A 25955-nucleotide genomic window follows, 5' to 3' on the forward strand; every position below is an offset into this window, starting at 1 on the left:
AGTTACTGAAACGCCACAACCTGTTACATTTACCCACCAGTGTGTACAGAGGTTCAATATGTTCTCTAAAGACTGGGCGTGGAGGCATTATCAAGGGAACTAATGCAGGATTGAATTTGTTTTCATCTGAAGTTAAAAATTGTGAGGGATTTGAACAAATTAAATAGGGGGAAAACTATTATTCCCACTGCCCGAGAGGTGAGAACCAGAGAACACTGATTTAAGGTGATTGTCAAAAGAAGCAACATGGAGGATCATTGTTTTTGCACAATGATTGGCTAGGAACTAGAATATACTGCCTGAGGGTATGTTTAAGGTAGATTCACACATGGCTTTTCAACAGGGAACTGTTGGCTATATATCTGATGAAGGGTCTAGGCCCGAAATGTCAGCTTTTGTGCTCCTGAGATGCTGCTTGGCCTGCTGTGCTCATCCAGCTTCACACTTTGTTATACTGTTGGCTATATATTCTTCTAGTGCACCTCTTCAGATGTATTGAGTTGATTTCCTTTATGAACATAAGAATATAAGAACTAGAAGCAGGAGTAGGCAATTTCAGATCCTTGAGCCTGCTCTGCCGTTCAATACGATCTTAGCTGATCTCATCTCAGCCTCAACTCCACTTTCTTGTCCACTCTCCAGAATTCTTCAACCCGATACTAATTAAAAATCTGTCTATCTCCTTCTTGAATTTACTCAATGTTGAATTCACCACAATTCAGGGATATTGAATTCCACAGATACCATGACTCTTTGAGAGGAGTAATTTGTGCTCATCTCAGTTTTAATCTGCTACTGCATATCCCACAACTATGACTTCTCATTCCAGATTGCCCCACATGAGGAAGCATCCTCACTATGTCTACTTTGTCAATCCCTGCTAGCATCTTTTCTCTCTCAAAATGATTTAAGTGTTTACTATCTTTCACTTGAAACTTAGTATTCCAAGATAGTGCATAACCTTTAATCATAGGCCAAATTCTTGTACCTCCTTGAAGTGGTTTGGAAAATACTGTCATAGTTGCCATGCTGGAAGCTGATTGTCTTGAAGATAAAGTGCACTGAGCCTAAAGTTCAAAGTAAATGTTATGCTGATCTGTATTAAAAATGAAATATAATCTGCCCAAGTGCAGATACAAAATGAGGAGGCAGAAAAGTTAAAATTGAGTATCTAAAAACTGCCAAGTAAGTAGTTTGTGAATTGGTGAAAAATATGTTTTCTTTCACAATATAATAAAATGTGAGGCTGGATGAACACAGCAGGCCCAGCAGCATCTCAGGAGCACAAAAGCTGACGTTTCGGGCTGATACAATTTTCTTTCACAATGGCAGGTAGAAGGAATCTTCCAGGCAAACATTTGGCAACCCCTGTAGTTCCTTTGAAATAGGCCATCATGCTTTTGTATTATGGACATTAATTAAAAAGGCTTAGTCTCACTATATTCAAACCTTGATCAAATGTAAATCATCATATTATTAATTAATATTTAATTAATTAATATCTTCTCTAGGGCTGTTGCATTTTTAAGTAGCTCAGGATACTGTAGAGAGACACAGTCTGCACATCTGTGCTTCCAGCTAATGTAATTTATTTCATATGGTTTAATGAGGTGTCACAGGGAATTGTGGGAAATTGTGGTGACTTACACTGACCACCATGCCACTTCTGAGAACTACCTATTCTGATGTCTGGTTACCAATAGCTAAATTCCACTCTTGCCAGTTGTCTGATGTGATTGCTTGATGACAGACATAGGTAAGGTCAGTGTGGGTCTGTCTGTAATCAGCTACAGTCATGCAACTCCGTGAGGTACATGTTCTCATCTAATTGTGGCCTCCTGAATGTTCTCAGTTTTAATTATCTATCCATGGTGTCTGTGATTTCAGTTGCCAAGGCCCAGGCACCAGAATTCTCTCTCTAAGCCTCTCCATTACTCCAACTTGTGTCTTGTTAAGCTTTTGGTAATTTGCCATATTATCTTAAATCATCTTATTTTGGTCTATAGTATTCCTGTAAAGTGTCTTGTGATGGTTTCTTAGTTACAGTGCCATGTGGATATAATTTGTTGAAACTGGTGCCTTGATAAATTGCCATCACTCTCATTAATATTGTTGAAAAGAGATTCCAATAACATTAGTCCTTGCGACTATGTTATTCTTCTGCACAGATGTTGTTCATTTTTTTTTACTTTTAAATTCTCCAAAGTTCTGAAAGGTGATGATGAGCATCGATCAGTGGATGGCGAGGAGGATTTATTTTCAATGTTGTTGAAATTCAGGTGAAGCTTGGAAAGCAGCACTAAGCGCCCAACAATAATTTTTCAGCGAAGGAAGTGTGCTAGATCTCCTTCTTAAATAAGAATTGAGAAGCTCGAAAACTGGATCATTCAGGATTCAGCAAGGTATGGGACAGAGGCATGAGATTCATAGAATCATACAGCATGGAAACAGGCCCTTCAGTCCAAACATTCCATATCGAACATAATCCTAATCTAGTCCCACCTGCCTGCTCCTGGCCCATATCCTCCAAACCTTTCCTGTTTATGTACTTATCCAAACCTTCTATGCTCCAGTGAAGTCCCCGCTTATCCAGCCCTTTCTTTTTAATAACACAAACCTTACATACCTGGCAATGTTCTGGTAAATATCTTTTGAACCCTCACCAGTTTAGTAGTATCCTTCCTAAAATTGGGTGACCAGAATTGGATACAGTCCTCCAGAAAAGGCCGCACCAACGTCCTGTGCAACCTCAACATGACTTCCCAACTCCTATACTTAAAGGACTGAACAATGAAAGGGCGCGTGCTAAATGCCTTTTAAACTATTCTGTCTATATGTAGTGGAAAAACTGTGCCGACGGTGGGTCCATTTCCTGATGGACGCAATGAAACCCAATAGAAGAACTCTTTTTGCTAATGTTGAGAAATAGTACGTTCAAATCGAATGAAATTTACCTTAAACTCCTATTTCAGCAATGTTTCATCATGCAATCTCAGTAAAAGTTAGATTTTCAACGTCATGGAGTGCCTTGTTCCCCATGTATTCCAAATAATCAGAAAATGTGGACGTGAGTAACATAGAAAGTAGCTGCAGGAATAGGCCATTCAGCCCTTCGATCAAATAATCATTCAACTTACGAGCCTGTCCCGGCTTTCTTTTCACACCCTCTGATTCCTAAAATCTACACCTACTTCCCTCTTGAAAACATTCGATGTTTTCGCCTCAACCACTTTCAGTGGCTAAGAATTCCGCAGGCTCACCACTCTCTGAGAGTGAATAAATTTCTCCTCATCTCAATCCTAAAAAGGCATAGTTTGAATCCTGAGACTGAGACTTGTAGGCTCCCCGGTTATTGGGTACACCGTACATCATCCCTGCTTTATTTGAATGGCGATCACAAGTAACACGGTTGAAGGGATTGGAACACACTAAGAACACTCAGGTTGCGTGACATTTGACGTGTCGTCCCCAGGGGCGAGCTGTATGTAAATATTCTGACATCCAGTTAATCTTAGGTGAAGAAACGCGCTGTATTTGCATGGTTGGACAATCATGTGAACACTCCACAGGCGGCAGCTCCTTTTTTTCTGAAATGCAACTGTTCTAGGCTCTGCATCTTTTTTTGTGAGTTAATTATAGAGACACCATTTGACTCTGGGTTGCCATATTTTCCAGTTGACCGAATTTCCGGGGCTGCAACATCAATGATACGTAATTGGAGTTATGAGTTGGTGGGGGGAGGTGGCTTACATGTTTCGCTCTTTGGCACATCACCTTCCTGTTTGTGTTCCACCTGCATTTTACAGGATTCGTATTCAAAGTAGCTGAAGGAACCTGCTCTCCCGCTTCTAGGTGAATGAAAGTTTGCAGATTTGCGCATTAAGATAGAGTTCACACTCAATTTTAGCCACCATCTAGTTCACAGGCATGGACCAAGGCCACTGTTAAAAATCCAAACCTGCACGCATTTTTCACATCTCTATCTTTGTACATTCGTTACACAAATAGACACCTAGCTCTGCAACATTTTTTTTGGGGAAGTTTCCACGCAATACAGTTTAGCTCAAGCAAGTGACTTCCTGAAGACATTACTAAGAACCTATAGAGAGAGCGATGAGGAGCTATAACTTACATCACTTGTATATCAGGACAAGTGGTTTGAGGTTCTGCTAAACTTGGGAGGAAGTTGCATTCATCGGATCAAGCAAAGTAAACGTAGGCGCCCTTCTCAAAACGCGTTAGTTTGACTATTAGAAGGAATTAGCAAGTTTTATTATTTACTTTCTCCACATCCCCGAATAATACTTGTATTGTTTCTCGACAGGACGCATGGTGTTTAACTACTGGCGACCACTAGCAGAATTAAAACATGAGCAAGTTTTCCTGGCTGAAATACTTGGCTCTTGCCGCTGCACTATTGGGTGCAACTGTTGACGCCCAAGGTAAAGAAAAATGATTTCTGTGCTTCATAACTCTGAAATGTCTATGTTCAGCCCAATAATTCAGGTCGTTTGCATTTTACCTTTGTCAATGTCAAGGATGAATGGTTAGAACAGTGGCTACGCGATCCAAGGGAATATTTCGCCAAGTCGATACTTAATACCGGTTATTTAACGGAAATCGTCAGATGTGAAATGTGACAAGACGAAATTGATCCTGTAAATTAGAATAATCACGCATTTATGAGAAATTATCCCGTAGTTTGGGAATTCTTCACTTTAGAGAAATAACGTGGGGGGGGGGGGGGTGGTGGCGAACATCCTAGATTATCCAATCTTCCCAATTTCCCTGTCTTCTTAAGTGTTTAGAATGGTTTTTTTTGTTGCAGTTGAGATATTGCACCTTGCTAGAACCTGCCCTGGATAATTTGCTTTTGGTGTGGAATAACAAAATATGTGAGACTGTTGTAAATTCAGCCTTGGATGAAATTATCTCTTGGATTTTTAAGCACTTTTCACATTTAGTAAAATCCTGATCTTGCAATAGCAATAATCAATGAAATGTTGTTTGGATATATTGGAGACTTGAAGGAATGTGGTTAAAGAAACCATGAAAAGGAAAATATAAGGCATTGTATCTTTGATACTATTGGAGTGACATTTTACATTATAGCTTTGGAGTGAAGAGGTTTCATTGGATCATTAATTAATTTTGTCTGTTCTTTTTTCCAGAATTAGGAAAGACAGTATTGGGTTTCATGATTTGTAGTTTGTAGTTCTTTCCATCACCACGTTGAATCTACAATTTGTTCAGATGTTTTATGCCATGTCTATTCTCCTGTTGTACAGAATGTTATTTATTAGTTCATGCTTAATTGACAAAATATTCCAAGACTGAAATAAATTATTCTTAAGGGAATATATTTTTAGTTACAAATCAAAGGAATTATGTTACTATAGCCCAGGTAGATGGATTTCAATGATTGGCAAGATTGAGGGTAGAATTTTATATCACCAATGAAAAATTTGAAAGGATTTGTTTTATTCCGTTGTTTGCTTTCAATGTTATCTGCTATTTTGCTTATTGCAGTTTCATTTTTCTGGTAAACGCCTATCTTCCATGAAATATGTTTTTCTACATTAGGGCATCTTTTTTACAGTGATTATTACTCATAAAGTGGTATAATGATCTTGAAATACAGTCTTGATTCAGCATTTGAAATATATTTAAACACACAGTACATTGGATTCAGATATGAACTGGAGGACCAGTTCCAAATTGTACATTTCTGAAGTTGACAGAAGGTAGATATTTATGCAACAGCTTAAAAACAAAACTGAATAAACAAATAATAAAATATGAGGCTGGATGAACACAGCAGGCCAAGCAGCATCTCAGGAGCACAAAAGCTGACGTTTCGGGCCCAGACCCTTCATCAATAAACAGATATTTTTTATCAATGAAATTTTTAAATGTTGGCAGTGCTTCAAAAATATATTGTGGTACAGGTTAGCATCTGTCAGAGAGCTTAATTTAAACGTTTGAAACTGATTTTTTAGCAGCCAAGAGAAAAGATTTACATTTTTATCGCGCTACAGGATGTCCGAAACAGTTTAGACGCAACAAATGCAGCAGTTTTAATAAAATCAAACCAGTATTCCCTGGATCCATGCCATCTTCTTAATTTGTTAATTGGTGTCCATAATCTTTCACCTTTGAAGACTGATTTCTCAACCATTAGGACTACATATTTTTCTATTGTGAATTCTATGAGCGGAAATGCTTTAGAGCAATGGACATTGGAAAGGATGGAAAAAAGCAGGACCAGATATGCGGGGGCAAAAGTGAGACAAAAGCAAAACATTTTTAGCAGGGTTTTGAAGGCAGAGTGAAAGAATGTTTCAGTAACCCAAGCCAAACATTGTCTCTGTTGCTGTGTGTACTTCAGATAGTACCATTCTGCAATACATTTTATTAATGAATTGCCATATAAAATAACATTCATACCCCTGTTTGGATACTAAATGATTTATACATTAAAATAGCAGAACCATTGTTCCAAGTGAAATATTTATACATTACGCCATTTTCTGCATTGCAAAATAAATAGGAGCCATGTTATGAACAATTCTGTGTAAGCAATTGAATAGGGAAATGATCATTCCTCCAAATCTATGTCATGGTCCATAGATTAACATATTAGTTTTTGGCAGTAAGTACAGTGCTTTCATACTTCTCATAGTAGGTAAAGGGAAATAGACAGGATATATAAGACAAGACATATTCCAAATAAAGTCAATCCCTGGTGTTTCAATTTATAGTTATAGATCAGAACAATAAAGAAAAAGGTGAACCCCAGGATATCTCAAAGCATGGTACAGTCAATGAAGTATGTTTGGAATGTAACTGCTGTTGTAATGTAAGAAACATTGAGGTAGACTGCACAAGGCAATGTCGCACAAACAGTGATGAAATAAATTATTAGATTATATCTTTTTGTGATATTGGTTAGTGGATATGTATTGACCAGGGAGAATTTCTCTGCTTTTCCTTGATTGGCATCAACGGGATCTTTTACATCTCTCTGTTAGCATAAATGGTGTTTTTCATTCCAAAAGACATTACCTCTGAAGCTCAGTGCTCCCTCCGTATTGCATTAGCGCATTAGTCTAGGTTATGTACAAACATCTTTGGAAGATAAATCTTTGTAATTTCTGATGGTTGGAGAGAACAAATGTTTGAATCTTCTTATTGGAAGTCAAAGCCATGCTAGTGGGTTTGGTTTTACAGTGATTTATGATTAATAAATGCAAGTAGCTGGCTGGCCTCCATTTATAGAATCAGCTTTGACTAGTGTAACTGCTGTTACATATTGCAAGATGTTCTCTACCAATAACTGTGCTTTTAGAGTCCACCAGATAATGACTTGATTGATTGATTGATTGATTGTCACGTGTACCGAAGTACAGTGAAAAGCTTTGTTTACGAGTAGTCCCCTTTTGAGGCAGAGAACTTGAGATTTCAGCTTTCACCTGTCAGAGGCAGGGTGGAGTCCTACAAATGATCTTCTCAAAGGGAGATAAAAAGTTTGCAATCTGGTTACTCCCCATGACCAAGAGAATGTAGGACCAGGAATAGGCGAGTCAGTTTCTCAAGTCTGTTTGATAACATTGAATGTATCACTCAAAGCTAAGAGAAGGCAAGAATAACCCAGCAGTTCATTCAGTCCACTAGATGATGCAGCTCGTGGGCTGCCTTCCTCAACTGATGGTGCAGTTAACACCGTATGGAAGAAAAAAAAACTTGTGGTCTATTTCAGGGGAAGAGAATTTGGGCAGGTAATTCCTTACTCTAGAAGACAATTCAGCAGATCATGGTTCTTCATGACTTACAACTAAGTTAACATTTTTGACCTAATTTCAAAAATCCATTTCAGTGAGGAATTCCTTGCAGTAGTTTAGACTTGGGATTTAATTGAGCAACAAACTGGCTGTGGTTTATTTTTGCAATTAATAAAACCTCTGAATTTGTCAACTGGATGAATACCTTGTAATTCATCAAGAACACATTTGTTCTGTGTAACGTTCCTGTTACACTCTTTTCTTCATAAACTACTGCATACAATATATGCTTAAAGGACAATGATCAAAGAATGGCAAACAAAAATCACATTGTGAGCAATGTGTTATGAACTAGCAGGTAATATAGTGTGAATTTAGAGAAGAATTCAATGACAATCGTATGATAGCCTTAAAATACCCAATCAATGAGAGGGTTCCAAGCTGCATTAACATTCTATTTAAAATTAGAATACCCTAGAAATAACATTCATTACATCTGTGTTGTTGTGTACCAGGTTAGTATGCCATATTAGGAACACAGGAACAGGAGTAGACATTAAGCCCCTTGAGCCTGTAATGCCATTCAGTGAGGCCATTGCTGATCTGTGACCTAACTCCATATACCTGCCTTTGGCCTATATTCCTTATTACCTTTTCTGAGCAAACAGCTATCCATCTTAGATTTAAAATTAATAACTAATCTTGCATCAACTGCTGTTTGTGGAAGTGGGGTCCAAATTCCTACCACCCTATGTATATCATTTGTGTGTAGAAGTACTTCCTAACATCAATAGACAATAGACAGTAGGTACAGGAGTAGGCCATTCGGCCCTTCGAGCCAGCACCACCATTCATTATGATCATGGCTGATCATCCACAATCAGTATCCTTCCTCAAAGATCTGGGCCTAATTTCTCAGACTATGCCCCTTAGTACTAGAATCTCCAGTCAGTGAAAATAGTTTATCTTTATCTAACCTGTCCTTCCCTGTTAATATCTTGAAGACTGCAATCAGATCAGCCCTTTAGCTGTTAAAAGCTAGAGAAACACACCTCAATTGAAGTGTGTCTCCTCATAACATAAGCCCTGAAAATTAAAAAAAAGACAAAAATAAAGTGAAGCAGTAGGTGTGTTAGATTTTAAAATACTTATTGATTCACTACAGTAAAATCCAAGTATAATTTTACATTCAGTTAACGAGCTGATCATAATGAAAGAGCTACAAATTGAAGCCTGATGGGTCTCTACATAGATTAGATGGTTTTTACACTATCAGCAAAGCCATTCCAAATTATTAATTTGAAGTTCATCATTTTCCCTGATGTTTCAAAAGCTTTCAAGTTAAACAGAACATTGCACATATTAAAAATAACCTGTTGCATGTTTCATTCAGTGGCCAGTTTCCAAACATGCAAGGCAGTAGTAACAGTTACAAGAGACAGATTCAGTTTCTTCAGCGTAATGAATGACAGCATTCCCTTTTGTGTTTTCCAAATGATTTTTCCTATAGTTGTTTGTTTTCCATAATTTGTTATTATAATATTCTGTGTTATTAGTAGTTATTCAGTATATCAAGGCCTTCTCGGTATTCTGGCAAATGCCTCAGTGAAAGTAAAGAATGTGGTGGACATGTTGAGTACATCATGAATAATTTCTGAAAAGCCCAAAGCATAGATACCCAAAAAAAAACATTTGTGTGAAACACAGTGCAGATTATACAGCAATCTGTGTTGCTGCCGAATAGGTACTTGATAAATCAAGGTCTTTGCATTTGTACCCAGACAGTATCGTAAACCCAACACAAATGAATTAAGATGGCAGATTCTTCAGAGTGAGTGAGTTGCATGCATAACTACAATATGCCAAAGCTTCTTTGATATTTTATACCTGCCTATCAACCGTTGCCCACATGAATCTCCATCCATAAGATGGAACATACCCTCTACTCTCAAACATGGCATCCTTAAGTTGCACTTGTTCAATGGGAGGAACCCTTTAAAGTTTCAACCAGTCTTTCAGGTGCAGCAAAAAACAACATGTCCCACTGTTTGTTGCAATTATTTAGGTAAATATTAAATCAAATTCTTACTAAAACCCTTTCTATATTTTGTGTAATTTTGAACAGATTTCAATTGCAAAAACAATAGCTCACATTAAAGATGGTAAAAGTTTCCAGGATGACACATTTCTAAACATGCTGTGCCTGACGTTCATGATTGATGGTTAAACGCATTGAAACTGAAACTGTTTTAGCGTAAAGAAGAATTATATGGGATGGGTTTTGAAGCTTTTCTTAGGCTCTGATTGTTTATACTAAATAACATCCCTTTAAAGTCACTTTCCCAATAAATATTATTAAAATTGGAAGAATATTTAGGCATAATTTAACATCATGAAATGGGCAAATTAACCTTGCACAAAGTGATTCACTCAAAACCCTGTTATCTACCTCCAGTTTTTTTTTATACTTTACTGGCAGCTTTTAACAACTGCAATTCTTCTCAGTCCAATTGCTTCAGTTTCTTTTCCTGGCTTGCTTTTACCTCTTCCCTCCCCTTTGGAATCTTAGTCAGTTTCGTGCGAGACGTTCGTCGTGCTGCAGCTATTCACAGTATTGCTTAGCGTAAGCCACAGAATCAAAAATGGCCTACGCGGAAGTAACTGGGCTGAATTCTCCTCTTTAATATTCAACTCTTCACTTAGTCCTCAATTTTAGGAAATAAGAATGTAAAATGGTTAGCTGTCATGTTGTAAGAAAGGGAAGTAAGATACTGCAACAGTTTAGCCATAAGAGAGTTTTAATAAAATAAAAATTGCATTCTTCACTGAAAGATAGTGCATTGAAAACTGCAATTTTCAGACTCAGGAGTTGTATTCTAACTGCTCTTTCTGTTTGCGCTAGAGAAAGTGATGAATACAAGATTTTTAGAAGTTAATTTCCATTTCACCAGATTTTTTCTATCCTTTCTGGATCCTGAAACTTATTCTGGCTTTTATTTTCTGCATTTCTTTTGATAATTTCTGGTATATGACTGCTACTGGTGCTTGCATAATCAGTTCACAAGAAATGAGATGCAACAAAGCAAAGTGAATTTCTTAGATTCATTTTCCTGGAAATGGGGTGTTCTCTTTAGAGAAGGGACTTCAAATGAATATTTTCCCCTGATCATGGCAGTTGTATGTGAATGAAAAGCCAACTTATTCCCACCCCTTCAATGCATTGAATCCCTCATTGAGTACAACTGTGTAGATGGTAATTGCTCCTGCCAGTTGCTTGCCCAAGTCAATGTGAGAAATCTGTTGGTGAATGAAATTGGCCTTCCACAGTCATGGCAAACTCGCACTGTGAATCAGCAAATCATTTTACATCATAACTTCACTTCTGATGGATATTTTGTCAGTTTCCTACGAACTCATCTCATGCAGCAGGGAAAAGGCTTATTCCACCCTCCAAGTGTCCCTTGTTACCCAGACATGAACAGGATGGGTTTACAGGTATATGGGTCAAGTGCTGGTAAATGGGACTAAATTAATTTCCAATATCTGATCAGCATAGACAATTTGCACCAAAAGGTCTGTTTCCATGTTGTAAATTTCTATGACTCTATGAACATGACTGTATGAATAGCAGACTATAATGTGGTATAAAGACAAAACGAGCTCAAGGGTAGGAAACCTGCTTAGCTTCCCCTTTTCTAACCCAGAGCACTGCCACCAATTGCATTGCTCTTTTCGGCTGCTAGTTGTGATCAACAAACTCAGAACAAGCTTGGACATTAAACCAAACACCACCTGATGTTGTTATCCCTCTGAGGTAAAACATCGGTGCCTTGGAATAGTTCAAAATGATTCATTTAAGCACTCAGCATTCCAGCCATTCATATTGAAAATTAAAAACAGGGTCCGACATTGGTGTGAGCATTAGACCCTTTCCTGTGCTGCATGAAAGAGTAATGGTGCATTTTGAGGCCTGGCTGAAAGTCCCATCAAGCATATGTTGGTTCCATGTGTTATTTTTCCACTTTTAAGTGGCTAGCTTGTTTAGGCCGGGAATTGTAGCGTTCCAGTTCTGGAGACTTAGCACCTATCAAGGAAAGATTTTTGACCTATCCACCCTGTTATGTTTGCCTCTGTGTCTTGCTGTTTCACTGCCTCAGAGTCAGAAAAAAGCCATTCAGTCCCTCCAGCCAACTCCCGTATTCACTTAACTCATGATTAAACAATTAGATCTTGACAAAATGATGTTAGCACATCTAATTTTGTGCTGACTACTCAAGCTGCATCTTTAGTAGTCAATAACACTGCTTTCAAGACATTTTTTTAGTAGAACAGAGAAAGATGACTTGAACTAAATGTCAACTGCAGTTGTTACTTTTAGTAGCTGAAAAGGGTGGCATAGCTGGTCATGACAAATGATGTGGTCTGCAAAGGCTGAACACAAGTCCAATAATAAACCTTCCCTGACAACACAGGATAAACTCCCACTCTAGAAAATGCAAAATAAACCCCACCTGAGAAACACAGGATAAACTCCCCATCAGGAAAGTCAGAAAAGCCTCACGTTCCCGAGATATGCAAGCCAAACCCCACCCTGAGAAATGGTGGCTATCTCCTCTCTGGGAATCAGAGGATAGACATGACACTGGAAGTCTACTTTTCCTTTATTCATTCATGGAATGTGGGCCTCACTGGGAGGCCCAACATTTAATTCCCATCCTTAGTTGCCTTTGGGAAGGTGGTGACGAGCTGCCTTGTTGAACCATTACGGTCCATTTGGTGTGCAAACACCCACACTGCTGTTAGGGTGGGAAATATTATCTGTGATTGTTGTGAAATGTGTCATTGTGGCCTTTGTAGAACTTCAGTGAAGCCATCTGCTTTGGGTATCCATTTTATTTCTACAGAACAAAACATTAAACACTTGACAGCGTGAAGGAAATGGTAGCTACATTTCTTTGTTTAAGTGTAATTGCTATTGATTTATCGATATTTTTCTTAAAATTAGCTGCTTAAAACAAAACTATAAATGGCATGGATATAACAAAACATCCTTTTTCCACATTTCTAATTGTGACAATATTTAATTTAATCTCTAGCTTAATTATCAAGGATTTATCTACTTCACAGGGCAGAGTAAGTTAGAAAGCAGCATGAGAATTGCTTCTTCATTCATCATATATTTCATACACGTAATGGAAACAGTTAGTCTTTGAATGGCAAGGTCATCAAGAACAGCACAAATGTTGAAATCAACACCAAAGGATCCAGCAATGAGGTTCTGATTTTGACTGCTCATCAAAACACAAAATTTTCATCTCTTTAAATTTGCCTGTCTGCATCTGTTCCTTGTCTCATTCACTGTGGAAATTCTTATTCATGCCATTCATTCCTGAAGATTTGACACAATTGTAATAATCTCTCCTCATAACCCCTAAGTCCATTTATCATTCTTGTATCCCTGGACCAGGAAGCAATATAGGACAGCAAGCACAGGGGCGTTGAATGACTGGGATCTAGTCTGAGGCAGCTTATGGACAACAGCAGTTCAGATGAGTTTGGATTTATGGGGGAAGGAGAGAGATTGGTCAGGAGGTCACTTGTCTTGACATAGACTTTTATAGTGTGATATCACATTTTGTTTGCTACTGTTCCTAGATATCAATGTTAAAGGACCTATATAAATCTAAGTTGCTTCTGAAAGTTTTGTGACATCTTATTTAAGAATGTTATAGCACTGTTTGTTACATTATCATTGATCTATTATTATAATTGTGTCTGGTTTTTGACATTAGATATTGTATTGTACTAAGTTCCAATCATAATCTTACAATGAGCACTGAAAGAACCAACTACCAAAGATAGTGTCAATAGATGTGAATCTGGAAATGCACAGCAGGTCAGACAGCATCCAAGGAGCAGGAAAGTAAACATTTCAGGCTAAAACCCTTCACCAGGACTGGGGAGGGGATGGGGAGCCCAGAAGTAAATAGAGGGAGAGTGGGTGAGGCTTGTGGAGCATAGGTAGAATGGTGATAGATGGATGCAGGTAGGGGATTATGGTGACTCAGTCAGTGGGAAGCATGGACCAGGTAGGTGAGTAGGATGATGGACAGGTTAGGTTAGGTCGGGGAGGCGAGGAGAACAGGGAGACCTGGACATGGGAAAAGGCAGGCGGATGGAGGGATTTTGAAGCTGGTGAAGTCAATATTGAGGCCATTGGGCTGTAAGCTCCCAAGGCTAAATATCAGATGTTGTTCCTGCAGTTTGCGTTTGCCCTCACTCTGAGAGTGAAGGAGGCCAAGGATAGACATATCGCCAGGGGAGTGGGAGAGGGAATTGAAATGGATGACAACCAGAAAGACGGGTTGCTTGGTGCATGTAGAACACAGATGCTTCGCAAGTCCCATCAGTCTGCGTTTGGTCTCTTCGATGTAGTGGAGACCGCATCAGGAGCAACGGATATGATAGATCCAGTTGGAAAAAGTGCAGGTGAATCTTTGCCGGATCTGGAAAGATTGTTTAAGGCCTTAATGGAGGGGAGAGGGGTGGTGTGGGGGGCAGGTGTAGCAAAGATATTGTGTTGAAATGGCAAATCTCAATGAAGTTCAAACTGAGTGAGCTTTGTAATCAACATTTTACAAAATATTTTTAATTCAGAAGCTGGCAAAGAAAGGAAAATATGTGAGAGATACAGAGCAGTCAGAATTTCCATGGAGAAAAGAACAGTTACAACTAACACTAGTGAGCATTTAGAAATGAGGGACATTTGGCATAGATTGTGAGGAGCACGTCATGCTTCAGTAAAACCTTTGAGGATTTTAACAACAGTATAAATCAGACAGGCTACTCGTTCTTTAATTGCCCAAATGGCAAGGGTGAAATTTCTTCTCAATGATATTTTGAAAAACAAGAGCAAGAATAAAAGAGCACATAGTGTGGGATTTGTGCTGCTTTGGCTGTTTCTGTACTTTTGAGCTAGAAGTATTGAGTTAAAGTCTACCAACCCTGAAATATGTCCTAATGTATCCAAACAGATTGATTGGAAATATTTTTATTTTAACAGTGCAAGTTGAATTCAGGGTTTTGCTCGCGGCACTTTAATACAAAAATAGAACGGTGATGGTGAATGTGTATAGCACATTAATTCAGTCACAGTCATTTATGGATTTTACACCCTTCTTAGACAAAAGATATTGGACATCTGAATCAAAGTTGGACGTCCATTTATATTGTGTCTCATCATATCTCTTCAGAACATGCCTACATACTTCAAAAGTTAGTTCAGTGACTGAAGTAGCACAGGTAACTGCCAGAAGAAAATACCAAGGAAGGGAAATTTGGAAAACCAGGACTGCATGCATTGCAGCAGTGAAAGTTAGAGGTGGATCAGCAGAAGGTTTTCAAACAGTGAAGTTAAGTAGAAAGTTAGATTTCTACTGATCATTAAATCAGTAAATGAGGGGATGTATTCCGGTTTAACAGTAGAAACTAAAGGTGGGGCGGAGGGGTGAGAACGTTGTCCCTGAGTCAAGAGACCCAGAATCACCTGCTTCAGAGTTGTGTTGTAACATCTCCAAGCAGGTTGGTCAGACAATATCAAGAAACTAAATAGGGATAGCAGCGCAATTTCTTTTTACTTGATGTGATTATTGGGAATGCTTTAACTACAAGTGAGTGTTGGAACATAGTTAATCACAGTAGTGAGGAGAGATTTGGATATACTCATGAAAAAGAAAATTCAAAAGGATATGAGGAGGGTCCGGGAATGAGAGAGATCGCACTTGTGAAGGAACCTATATAGCCACATTGCATTTTGAAAAATATTCTTTAACAGGAATTTGGTGGAGGTGGCTCAGTCAACGTTTATTGCCAATTCCTATTTGTTGTCAGTGAGTTCCTTTCTTGAAGTGTAGCAGTCCTTGGGATGTAAGAATGGGAGTTCCAGGATTTTAACAACAACAATGAAGCAACAGCGATACATTTCTACCTAAGGATTTTGTGTGGATTGGGGGTGGTAGGGTGTGGTCTTGCATGTAGCCCTGTTTCCATATGTCTGATGCCCTTGCCCTCCTGGGTGGTGGAGGTCATGGGTTTGGAAGGTTGCAAGAGCCTTGGTGTTGTAGTTTTCACAGTGCATCTTGTAGATAGTGTAAATGTGTGTCAGTGATGAAGAGAGTGAATGTTGAAGCTGGTGGACCAGCGCATATCAGTTGTCCAGGATGGTGTCAAGCTTCTCATGTGTTTTTGGATCTGCTCTTATCCCAGTAAATGGAGAATATACCATCACATTCCTGACTTGTGCTGTTCTTGGAATGCCCTCTGGTGCTGTTCCCTGAATCAGCATTGATCCCCTGGTTTGGTGAGAATGTTAGTGTGGGGAACGTACAGGCCCGTGAGATTACAGATCATGTTTGAATACATATGCTGCTGATGGCCTATGGGACATCATGAATGCCCATGATTGCACTGCTAGATCTGTTAGAAGTTTATGCATTTATCATGTTCATAGTCCCACACAATGATGGAGAGTATCCTCAATGTGAAGGCAGTACTTCATCTTCATAAGTACTTTGCAGTGATTGCTTCTACCAATACTGTTGTGGACAGATCCATCAGAAGTTTGGTGAAAATGTGGTATATCGTTCGGTTGTTGGTGCCTTCACCACCTACCTCAGTCCCACCCTACTAGCAATGTCCTTTAGCTCTCGGTTGGTCAGTAATGCTGTTCCTGACCCACCATTGGTGACAGGCATTGAATACCCCACCCAGAAAACACACTGTGCTCATGACACCCTCATTGTGGCCTCAAACTGATATTCAATATGGAGAAGAAATGATTCATTAGCTGAGGGGAGTACAGCGATGGGGAGGTGGTAATCAGCAGAAGTCTGCTTGACCTAATGCCATGAGAATTCATAGATCCAGAGTCAACGTCACGGACTCCCAGGGCAGCTCAGTTCTGACTGTATACCACTATGATACCACCTCTGGTGAGTTTTCTCTATCGGTCATACCCAGGGATGGCGATGGAGGTGTCTGCCTCATTGTCTAAGTGGTATTATTCGATAAATTGAACTGTCTTCTGGTTTTTGGTATAAGGCCCCTGATAATAATATGGAGGAGTTTTCAGTGTAGGCTGATCATTATTGTTTCCAATGCCATGTTTGTGCTGTAGTAGTATGTCTAATTGCATCGTGCTTTATCAGATCTTGTTGTGGTTGCATACAGCCGAATGGCTCACTGGGTTATTTCAGAATCAGCAACATTACTGTGAGTCTAAAGTCACGTGTAGACCAGATCAAGAAACTCCACCCGATTTTCCTTCCCTATTAGTGAGCCATTGGGTTTTTACATCAATGGACAGTGCTCTCAGGGTCACTGTTAGACCAGATTTTCTTTCGAAGTCCAGCTTTTTTTTAATTAAATTGATCCATATTTCACTGTGTTCCCTGGTGCCATGGCCCAGAGCTTTAGCCTGGGACTTTAGTTTACCATTGTATCACTGTCTTCCCCTGATGGGCGACCCATTCCTTTCTGCACAAAATGATTGTGAATGACATGATCGTAAGGGTTCCCATTTATAGCATGTGGATCTGTCACTCGTTCTGAGTATGGTGCAGCCAGAATTGAATAAGTGGATCATGACAATACCTGAAATGGCTGAGATGTAATTACTGTCTGCCTGCAGGTAGCTGGGTCATCCATCAACTGAAAGGAGTTGACATAGTGGATGCTGAAAGGATGTTTCCTCTGGGGGAGAGAGACAAGAACTGTATGACATAGTCTAAAGTATAAGGTCGGCTATTTCAGACAGAGATGATGAGAAGTTTTTTTCTGTCAGAGGGCTACCCGTCTGCGGGTTTTTCTTCACCAGAGAATGGTAGTGGCAGAGTCTTTGAATAACTTTTAGGCAGAGTTAGACAGGTTCTTGACTGGCAAGGGAGCCGGATGCTACTGGGGGCAGGCAGAAAACTGAGTTGCGGCCACAGTTGGATCTGCCACCGTTTTGTCAATTAGCAAAGCTTGACCAAAAGTCTGATTGGTCTGCTCCAGGTCCTAAGTCTTATATTTGTGTCAATGTTCATAAATATGCTCACTTTAGGCAACTGCAGTCAGCTAAATACAGGCATTGAGCTTCCAATGTTATCAGTGTCAGCACCAATTCCTCTTGTTTCAGAGTATTGCCTCATTTCACAGGAAGTAATCAACTATTTGCACCTAACTTGTGGAATGGAGGTAAGGCAATTGATCTTAGTTTTAACAACATAGTACTTGGCCCAGACTGCACACTATTCTTACTTTCACCACAGTTCAACGACATCACACTTTCCAGTCATATGTGTACCACACCATTGTGATATATAAATGCCTGTGTTTGCACAATTGTTTGCACAAATTGGAAAGGAAATGAGAATGGTTGCTGCAACTCAGCTGTTAAAAAAATGTTGCAACCTCCTATCAGTAACCCATTTCTAAGCTGGAACCAGACGTAAAAGTGAGACGGGGTATTGCATTGGCATATGGTTGTCACTGGTCAGCATTTATTAGCCACCCCAGAGGGCTGTTAGGAGTCAACCACATTGTTGTAGATCTAGAGATTCATATGCAGGTCAGACCAGACAAGGAAGGCAAATTTCCTTCCTGAATCGACCCAGCCTGCCTGGGCTTTCATGACAATTAGCAGTGCTTATGTGGTTGCCGTTAGACTAACTGTTTATGGATTACAGATTTTACCATATCCATACCAACCTGGGATCCTGGATTATTAGTCCAGTGACACCACATCTGCACCACGACCTCCTGTAAATCAATCTGCTCGGCCACATTGTAGACATATCTTGATTGACCCCAAGTCCTGGAGAGCAATGTGAAATAGGAGGTTCTAGCTCAGAGGCCTAGACGCTACCCACTACACACAAATCCTCCTCGGCTGACTCAATGACTAGAGGCAGTTGTTGCGGACAGAGTCACTTCTCAATGCAGCAGCTTTCTGTAGACATTCCTATCAAGTTTCCATTGCCAAGGTCTTAAATGTAACAAGGAAGCAACTTATTCAACAGAATAAGTACTACTTGATTGAAAAATTGATCAGAGAGTTCTGAACCAGATAGTTTAGTTAAAGTAGTTTGAGAAATACATGTTCTTGGAAAATAAGTTAATCGCAATTAATGGCAAAATAATCCAAAAATTGGATGTGAATTTTTGGGTATTGTCATGGTCAATACGAAAGCATACTGATTACTGCATGTTGAGGATTTTGAGAATTTCTGACTAAAGCTGTCAGATGGATCAGTTATTGATTTGAAAGTAATATTTTCTAGTTATGCTTTTGTCCATCAATAAGTAGCTGAATATGCTACTTTTTCACTTATGATGAGACAAAGAAACTCTTGTGTGCATGTCACACTGTTCATCACCTCAGGTTGCCACAAACATTTCCCAACTTAAGAAATATTTTTGAAGTTCAAGTACTTTTTAGATACTTTTGAGGTTCAAGAAGGCAGCTCACTCCCACCTTCTAAAGGGCAGCTTGGAAGCTGCAATAAATGCTGGCCAGCTATTTCCATGTCTCATGAGAGAATAAGAAAATCTATAATCACCATTGCATTGTGGGAAATACAATTGCTAATTTGTGCAAGCAGCAATGAATTAAATGACCAGGTCATCCGCTTTAGTGATGTGGTTGATGGATAAACATTGGTCAGGGCTTGAGAAACATTTCCCTGACCTTAATTGAATGGTGCCATGCAATCTTGTTACCCACCCCCTTGAGAGGACACAAGAATTTGGTTTTAATGTCTGACCCAAAAGGTGTTGCCTTTCCCGGTGCATCACTGGAGTGTCAGCCAAAATTACATGCTCAACTTGCTGAATACTGTAACTGCATTAAATACCATGTGACTCTGAGCCAAGGTGGAGTTGTATTCCAATCAACCAATGTAATGTTGAACCAATGCTTTGGATAAAGGGTCCAAGTTATAACTGAACTTTAGTGAGGTGTGAAATCGTTTGATACTGATGTTACGCTTGTATAAATGTGTTCCAAATGTTCTCACATCTAATATGATGTCATTTGTGTTCTTGGACGCAGGATCCAGCCTTTCATTGCAATTATCAGTGTTCTAAAGTTAGTTATCCCACTTTACTGAGTGGATTAATGGGTACCATATCATCCTTAATCAGGCTTTAATACATCAGTCTGACTGAATCGTGCACTGTTTTGTAGATGGCACATGTCGAGGGCGCAGATCAGAAGCTTGATGATTTTTCCATGAGGGTAGAAAGTTACTGTACCAGAGTATGAGACAGCTCGGCAGTTATTTTGAAGTTGCTTCACAAGGGAGTTTTGGCTGAGTCACATAAGCAGAAACTGTCCATTTCAGTTCCGTTGGCTAGAGCCACACTTATTTTGCATTGCATCAAATAAATTATATTGGTGTGTTATTTGCATTCACAAAGCAGAAACTGTATACATCGTGAAGTGAGCATTTTATTTTACCAAGGAATGGTTTTAAATTCCAAACCAAGAAAACCACATTCAGTAAACACTTTTGCTTTACTATTTTATCTTTCACGTGTTCTTAGATTTTTTTTGGAATGCTTGGATAGTTTTAAAGGTGAGCAACATTTTGAAAGTTTGGAACAAGATGAAGACATTCTTTGAGGTTTTCCTTCCTCAAAGCCTATGTAACATCTTGCCTATTTAGTCATGAACCTCTCAGAGGTTCCAGAAATATGCTGCCTGTGGGCTGCATCTACGTTGTTTGAATATTCTGAGGCATTGGAGCCAATGGTAGAGAAGCTGACTCCCCAGTTTTCCTCTGTGGTGGATAAGCTATGAACTATGAGAACTGGAAAGTGGAGGCTGGCATAGGACACTTGGATATCAAACGCGCGATATGGCTTATTCAAATTTGTGCAGCAAGTTCACATTAAGTCAAAGCTTTTTAGGATTGCTTCATGCTATCGGTTGCTAATTCTCACCTTCATTAAATATTTGCACCCATGTTGACTTGGCTGCTCTGTACGATTCTTATAATGGTGGAACATTCCGTGAAGGGTGTTAAAAATAATTATTCAGAAGTTTGGTAAAACAAATGACTGTGGACGCTGAAGATCTGAAACAAAGTACTGAGAAAATACAGTTGGTCTCACAGCATCTTTAGAGACAAAAGCAGAGATAACATTTCGAGGCTAATTCTGACAAAGGGTCACTGGGCTTGAAATGTGAATCCTTTTTTCTCTCTGCTGGTGCAGCCAGACCAACTGAGTTTCTCCTGCACTTTGTGTTTTTGCATTATTCAAAGGTAACATTTACTCAGCGAAAGTACAATTTTTACTGGTTTGTTGTAGAAAAGTGTTTGACGATGGCTTTACTTCAGACAGTGGCTCAATTCGTCTTACTTCCTTCACTGAAGAGAAAGTAAAATAGCTTATGGCAGCCATAATTACTTCAGTCAAAAAAAGAAGATGTATAAAAAGCTGTATTTTTACAGGTATTGTATTTGGCAATGATCTGAACTGTTGACAAGTCCTTCACAAAATCGATGACTGTGATATGCGCGATACATTCCATATCACCATTTGCAATCTTCCATAATGCCTGAGGTGATCTTAGTTATGATAGGAATAATTAATCATTGTGGTAAACTGTGAATCAATCATACCCTCACAAGGACAAATATGTCGTAGGCATCAATTAGGTAGGAAAAAAAAGCTTAATTGTAGGTTCTAGCAGTGTGAAATTTTGTGCAAAATATTGAACTGTGAAAGGGCCTGTGATAATGGATACACCAGGCATTGAATGTACAATAGGACCCCGACAGTGTGAGAGAAATAGAAAGGCAGATAAGTTGGTAAATTTCAGTGAACTGTGAAAGTAATAGGGTAGTGACAGTGTGGAAGGAGTAGAATTCTTAAAATGCATTAAAGAGAGCTTACAGCTTATGTAGAAGGCGCTACCAGAGAGGGGGGAGTCCTGGACTTAATTTCAGGTAATGTAGCTAGGCAAGTGGTTGAACTATTAGTGGAGAAGCATTTTGCAGACAGTGATCACAATTCTGCTAGATTCACAGGTGTTATGGAAGAGGACGAGAATGGGCCTGAAATCAAAGATCTAATCTGGGGGAAGGCCAATGTTAATAAGATCACGTATGATTTGACCAGACTGGGGCCCAACATTTTTAGGTATATCTGTGTCAGAGCAATGGAATACCTTAGGGAATAGGGAGAGTATAGGACCAACATGTTCCAATAAAGGCAAAGGTGGGACCAACAAATCCAGTGAAGCCTGGATGCAGAGGGATATACAGGATTAGATAAAAAGAAAATGGGAGGCTTATGGAAGATACTGGGGGCTCAACACAGCAGAAGCCCAAGAGGACTATAAAATGTGCAAGGTTTATTTGAAAAGGAAATAAGAGAGCAAAGGGGGGCACTAAAGAACAATGGCAAGAAAATTAAAGGAACATCTTAAATTATTTTATGAGGACATTAACGATAATAGGATAACCAGAGAGAGGGTAGGACCCATTAAGGCCCACAGAGATAATCTGTGTTTGGAGCCAGAAGAGATAGAGAAGGTTCTGAATGAATATTTCCTGTGGGTGCTCACCAGTGAGAGAGACGTTGTGGCTATGGAAGACAAGGAGAAGGACTGTTGTATACTTAAAGAAGTTAGCACAGAAAGAGAGGAGTTACTGAGTGAGCCCAGGTAAACCTCCTGGGTTAAATGAAATGTATCCTGTTGAGTGAGGCAAGGGAGGAAATAGCAGGGGCACTGGCAATAATTTTCAATTCCTCTATGGCTACAGCTGAGGTGCCATATGATTGGAAGACCGCCAGTGTGGTGCTGTTATTCAAAAAGGGAGCAAGTGATAAACCAGGAAACTACAGGCCAGTCAGTCTAACCTCTGAGGTGGGGAAACTACTGCAAGCAATTCTGAGGGACAGAATTAACCTGAATTTAGGGAGGCAGGGATTAATCAAGCACAGTCAGCATGGTTTTGTTAAGGGAGGTCATGCCTGATCAACTTGATTGAATTTTTTGAAGAGCTGACCAGCTATGCAGATGAGGGCAATGCTATTAATGTAGTTTACTTAGACATCAGCAAGACTTTTGATAAGTTACCACATGGGAGACTGATCGCGAAGGCAAGAACCCATGGGATCCATAGATATTTGGCAAATTGGGATACAGAATTGACCGAGTGGCAGGAAGCAGAGAGTGATGGTCGAGGAATGTTTCCTGACTAGAAATCTATGACTGGTGGTGTTCCACAGGGATCAGTACTGGGGCTTTTGCAGTTTGTGGTATTTACACGTGATTTATACATGTTTGTGGGAGGGTCAATTTGTAAATTCATGGATAATACAAAACTTGGTGGGGTGCTCAATAGTGAGAATGAAAGCATTAGATTACAGGAGGATGTAGATGGGCTGAGCAGGTGGGCTGATCAGTTCAATCAGGAAGTCAAAGTGTAAGGTGATGTACATGGATAAGACAAGCAAGGCAAGGGAGTAGATGAAAAATGGTAGAACCCTAGGAAGCACTGTGTATCAGAGGACCATTGGTGTGCATGTTCACCATTCCCTTCAGGTAGATAAGATAGTTAAGAAAGCATATGGGTTCTCGTCTTTATTAGCCAAGGCATAGTGTTTGAAAGGAAGGAGGTTATGCTGAAATTGTTTAAAAAGATGATTAGGCCACAGCTAGAATATTATCTGCGGTGCTGGAAAACACATTACAGGAGGGATATGATTACACTTGAGAGGTGCAGAGGAGATTCACCCAGGATCATACCTGTTTTGGAGAGAGATGTAATTAGTAAGAGAGATTGGAAAGACTAGGGCTGTTTTCCTGGGAGCAGAGGAGACTGAGGGGAGACAAAATTGAGATGCATAAATAGAGGGGCATAGATAGGGTAGGCAGAAAGAAACATTTTTTCCTTGGTGGAGGGGTCAGTGACTGGGGATATAGGATTAAAGTATGCAGCAGGAGGCTTAGAGATTGTGTGGGGGCGGGGGCAACACAGACACACACACACAGACACACACACACACACACACACACACACACACACACACACACACACACACATACATGGTGGTAGAGGCAGAAACCCTCATAACATTTAAGCAGTACTTAGATGTGCACTTGCGATATCAAGATATGTAAGGCTATGGATCAAGTGTTGGATAATGGGATTAGATTAGTTTGGTGGTTGTGTTTGATTGGCACATTCTTGATAGGTGAAAGGGTAGACATCTATGACTCTACGAATGCACTAATCTGTAAAGGCATTTCATAATTTCATCTAAGTCAGCTTTTGTCATGCATTCTTTTGAAACATTTGATTTGTGGCAAGTATTTTGTGTAATACAATGTACTCTTGCCTCCAGTAAATCTGGCAACGAGAGCCTCCATTTTACATTCAACAAACTCAGTCAGAAACCACTTGATTTTAAGCCTTACTACATGATTGGCTGCCTGAATGAATGCAATTTTTGGATTCAGTCTCTTGGCACAAAAGCTGCAGCATTGCTGATTCTAATCAAGTGGTCAGTATTTCAGTAAAAACATATTGGGCAGGTGGTGCTAGAGAGAGGCATTAACATCTTTTGAGATTGGGTCCCATTTGACTGAGGTGAGCAAGATACCAGTCATTTTTTTAAAAAATACGTCACTGCGAATCCATCAATTTGGAAGTGGAAATTTCAACTTGCATTGCAGAGCCCAGCTGGCAGTAACACATTTTAATGGGGAGAAGGCAGTCTGGTCGGGAAAAGAGTGGGAAAAAACACCGTGGAGCTGGAGGAACACAGCAGGCCAGGCAGCATCAGAGGAGCAGGAAAGTTGACGCTTTGGGTCGGGACCCTTTCTCAGAAGGTTTTGTTTTAGGCACTCAGGAGTCTCACCGTTAAAATCAGTGTGATAGGGCTTTGTTCCCCCACCCTGGCTGATGTGTAGAGGAATTGTTCTTTCAAAGTCCGCCAGAATGGTTTCTCTTCAGTCAGCGTTTTGTGAGGATTTTGCCAAATCCTAAAGACATTACAGGCACCTTCTAGTAATGCATATTTTTCCCTTTACCCCTTAGCAAAACATGTGATGCATGGTTTTCTCAATTTTTTTTTCTATTCATTTGTGGGATGTGGGCATCACTGGCCAGGGAAGCATTTATTGCACATCGATAAATGCCCAGAAGGCAGTTAAGGGTCAATCATATTGCTGTGGCTCTGGAACCAGATCAGGGAAGGATGGTAGATTTCCTCCCCTAGTAATACCACTGGGTTAACACTTACCCTTTTCAGACCTGACAAACCCTCTCAAGATCCTTTATTCGTGCAGGATCCTGGTGTAAGTAATTTACAAACTCCTACCTGTTTTGTGTAGGAGCCTGGACAGTCGAAACAGTCAGAGCGAATGGATCATTTGCAAAAATGTTCATCTATTTTAAGCTGTTAACCGTCCTGTTCTTCAGCATACGCAGGGAGAATTGTCCCTTTTGAAGCACAACCTTGCAGTTTGTATCGCAGCTTACTCAGCCTCATGATGTCCATTGTACTTTACAGCCCAAGCATTTATGAAGTGGAGTATTTGTTGTAATGCAGGATTTCTTTTTGTGACACTTTTAAAATCCTGTGTTAAACACAATTTCATGTGAACTGGGTGTTCTTTAACCACGAATGCCCATGAGGTATGGTGCTAGTCATCGTAGAATGCCTACAGTGCAGATGGAGGCCATTCAACCCATCACATCTACATCAGTCCTTTGACGAGAATTATAACCTGACGCTCCCCTATCCCTCTCACCCGACATATCCCATGGATAATTCACCCATCCTGGACTGTGGGTGGAAACCCACGCACATACAGGGAGAATGTGCAAACTCCTTACAAACAGCTGCCCGAAGCTGGGATTGAACCCGGGTCACTGGTGCTGTGAGGTAGCAGTGCTAACCCTGAGCCACCGTGCCATCCACAGTGCCAGTGTTCATTTTCCATTCCAAATTGCATGTCCCTGTACCAAGCACTAAGCGCAGTCTTTTGGTTTGACCAAAGCCTGAGTGACGGTACTAAATTTTCTGTCTAGAATGTATGGTATCAATTAACGTTTGAACCCAGCATACATAAGAATATAAAACATGGGAGGAAAAGTAGGTGACATCATTCTT

General features: G+C 39.8%; 1 protein-coding gene across 8 annotated transcripts in view; it reads left to right on the plus strand.

Moving 5' to 3' along the window:
* Positions 1-25955, plus strand: part of ptprc (protein tyrosine phosphatase receptor type C) — a 258737-nt gene that overhangs the window by 100143 nt on the left and 132639 nt on the right. For 5 of the 8 annotated variants that reach the window (XM_048539574.2, XM_048539577.2, XM_048539578.2 and 2 more), the window contains exons 1-2: positions 4081-4215; positions 4325-4442. In XM_048539574.2, the coding sequence (XP_048395531.2) occupies positions 4370-4442 (73 nt within the window). In that variant the 5' untranslated portion in view covers positions 4081-4215; positions 4325-4369. Of the gene's footprint in view, positions 1-3745; positions 3853-4080; positions 4238-4324; positions 4443-25955 lie in introns of those variants that run through there. The other 3 variants (XM_048539576.2, XM_048539575.2, XM_059647796.1) reach the window with 3 other exon arrangements.

This window comes from Stegostoma tigrinum, chromosome 8 (assembly GCF_030684315.1).
Source record: "Stegostoma tigrinum isolate sSteTig4 chromosome 8, sSteTig4.hap1, whole genome shotgun sequence".
NCBI classification, from domain to species: domain Eukaryota; kingdom Metazoa; phylum Chordata; class Chondrichthyes; order Orectolobiformes; family Stegostomatidae; genus Stegostoma; species Stegostoma tigrinum.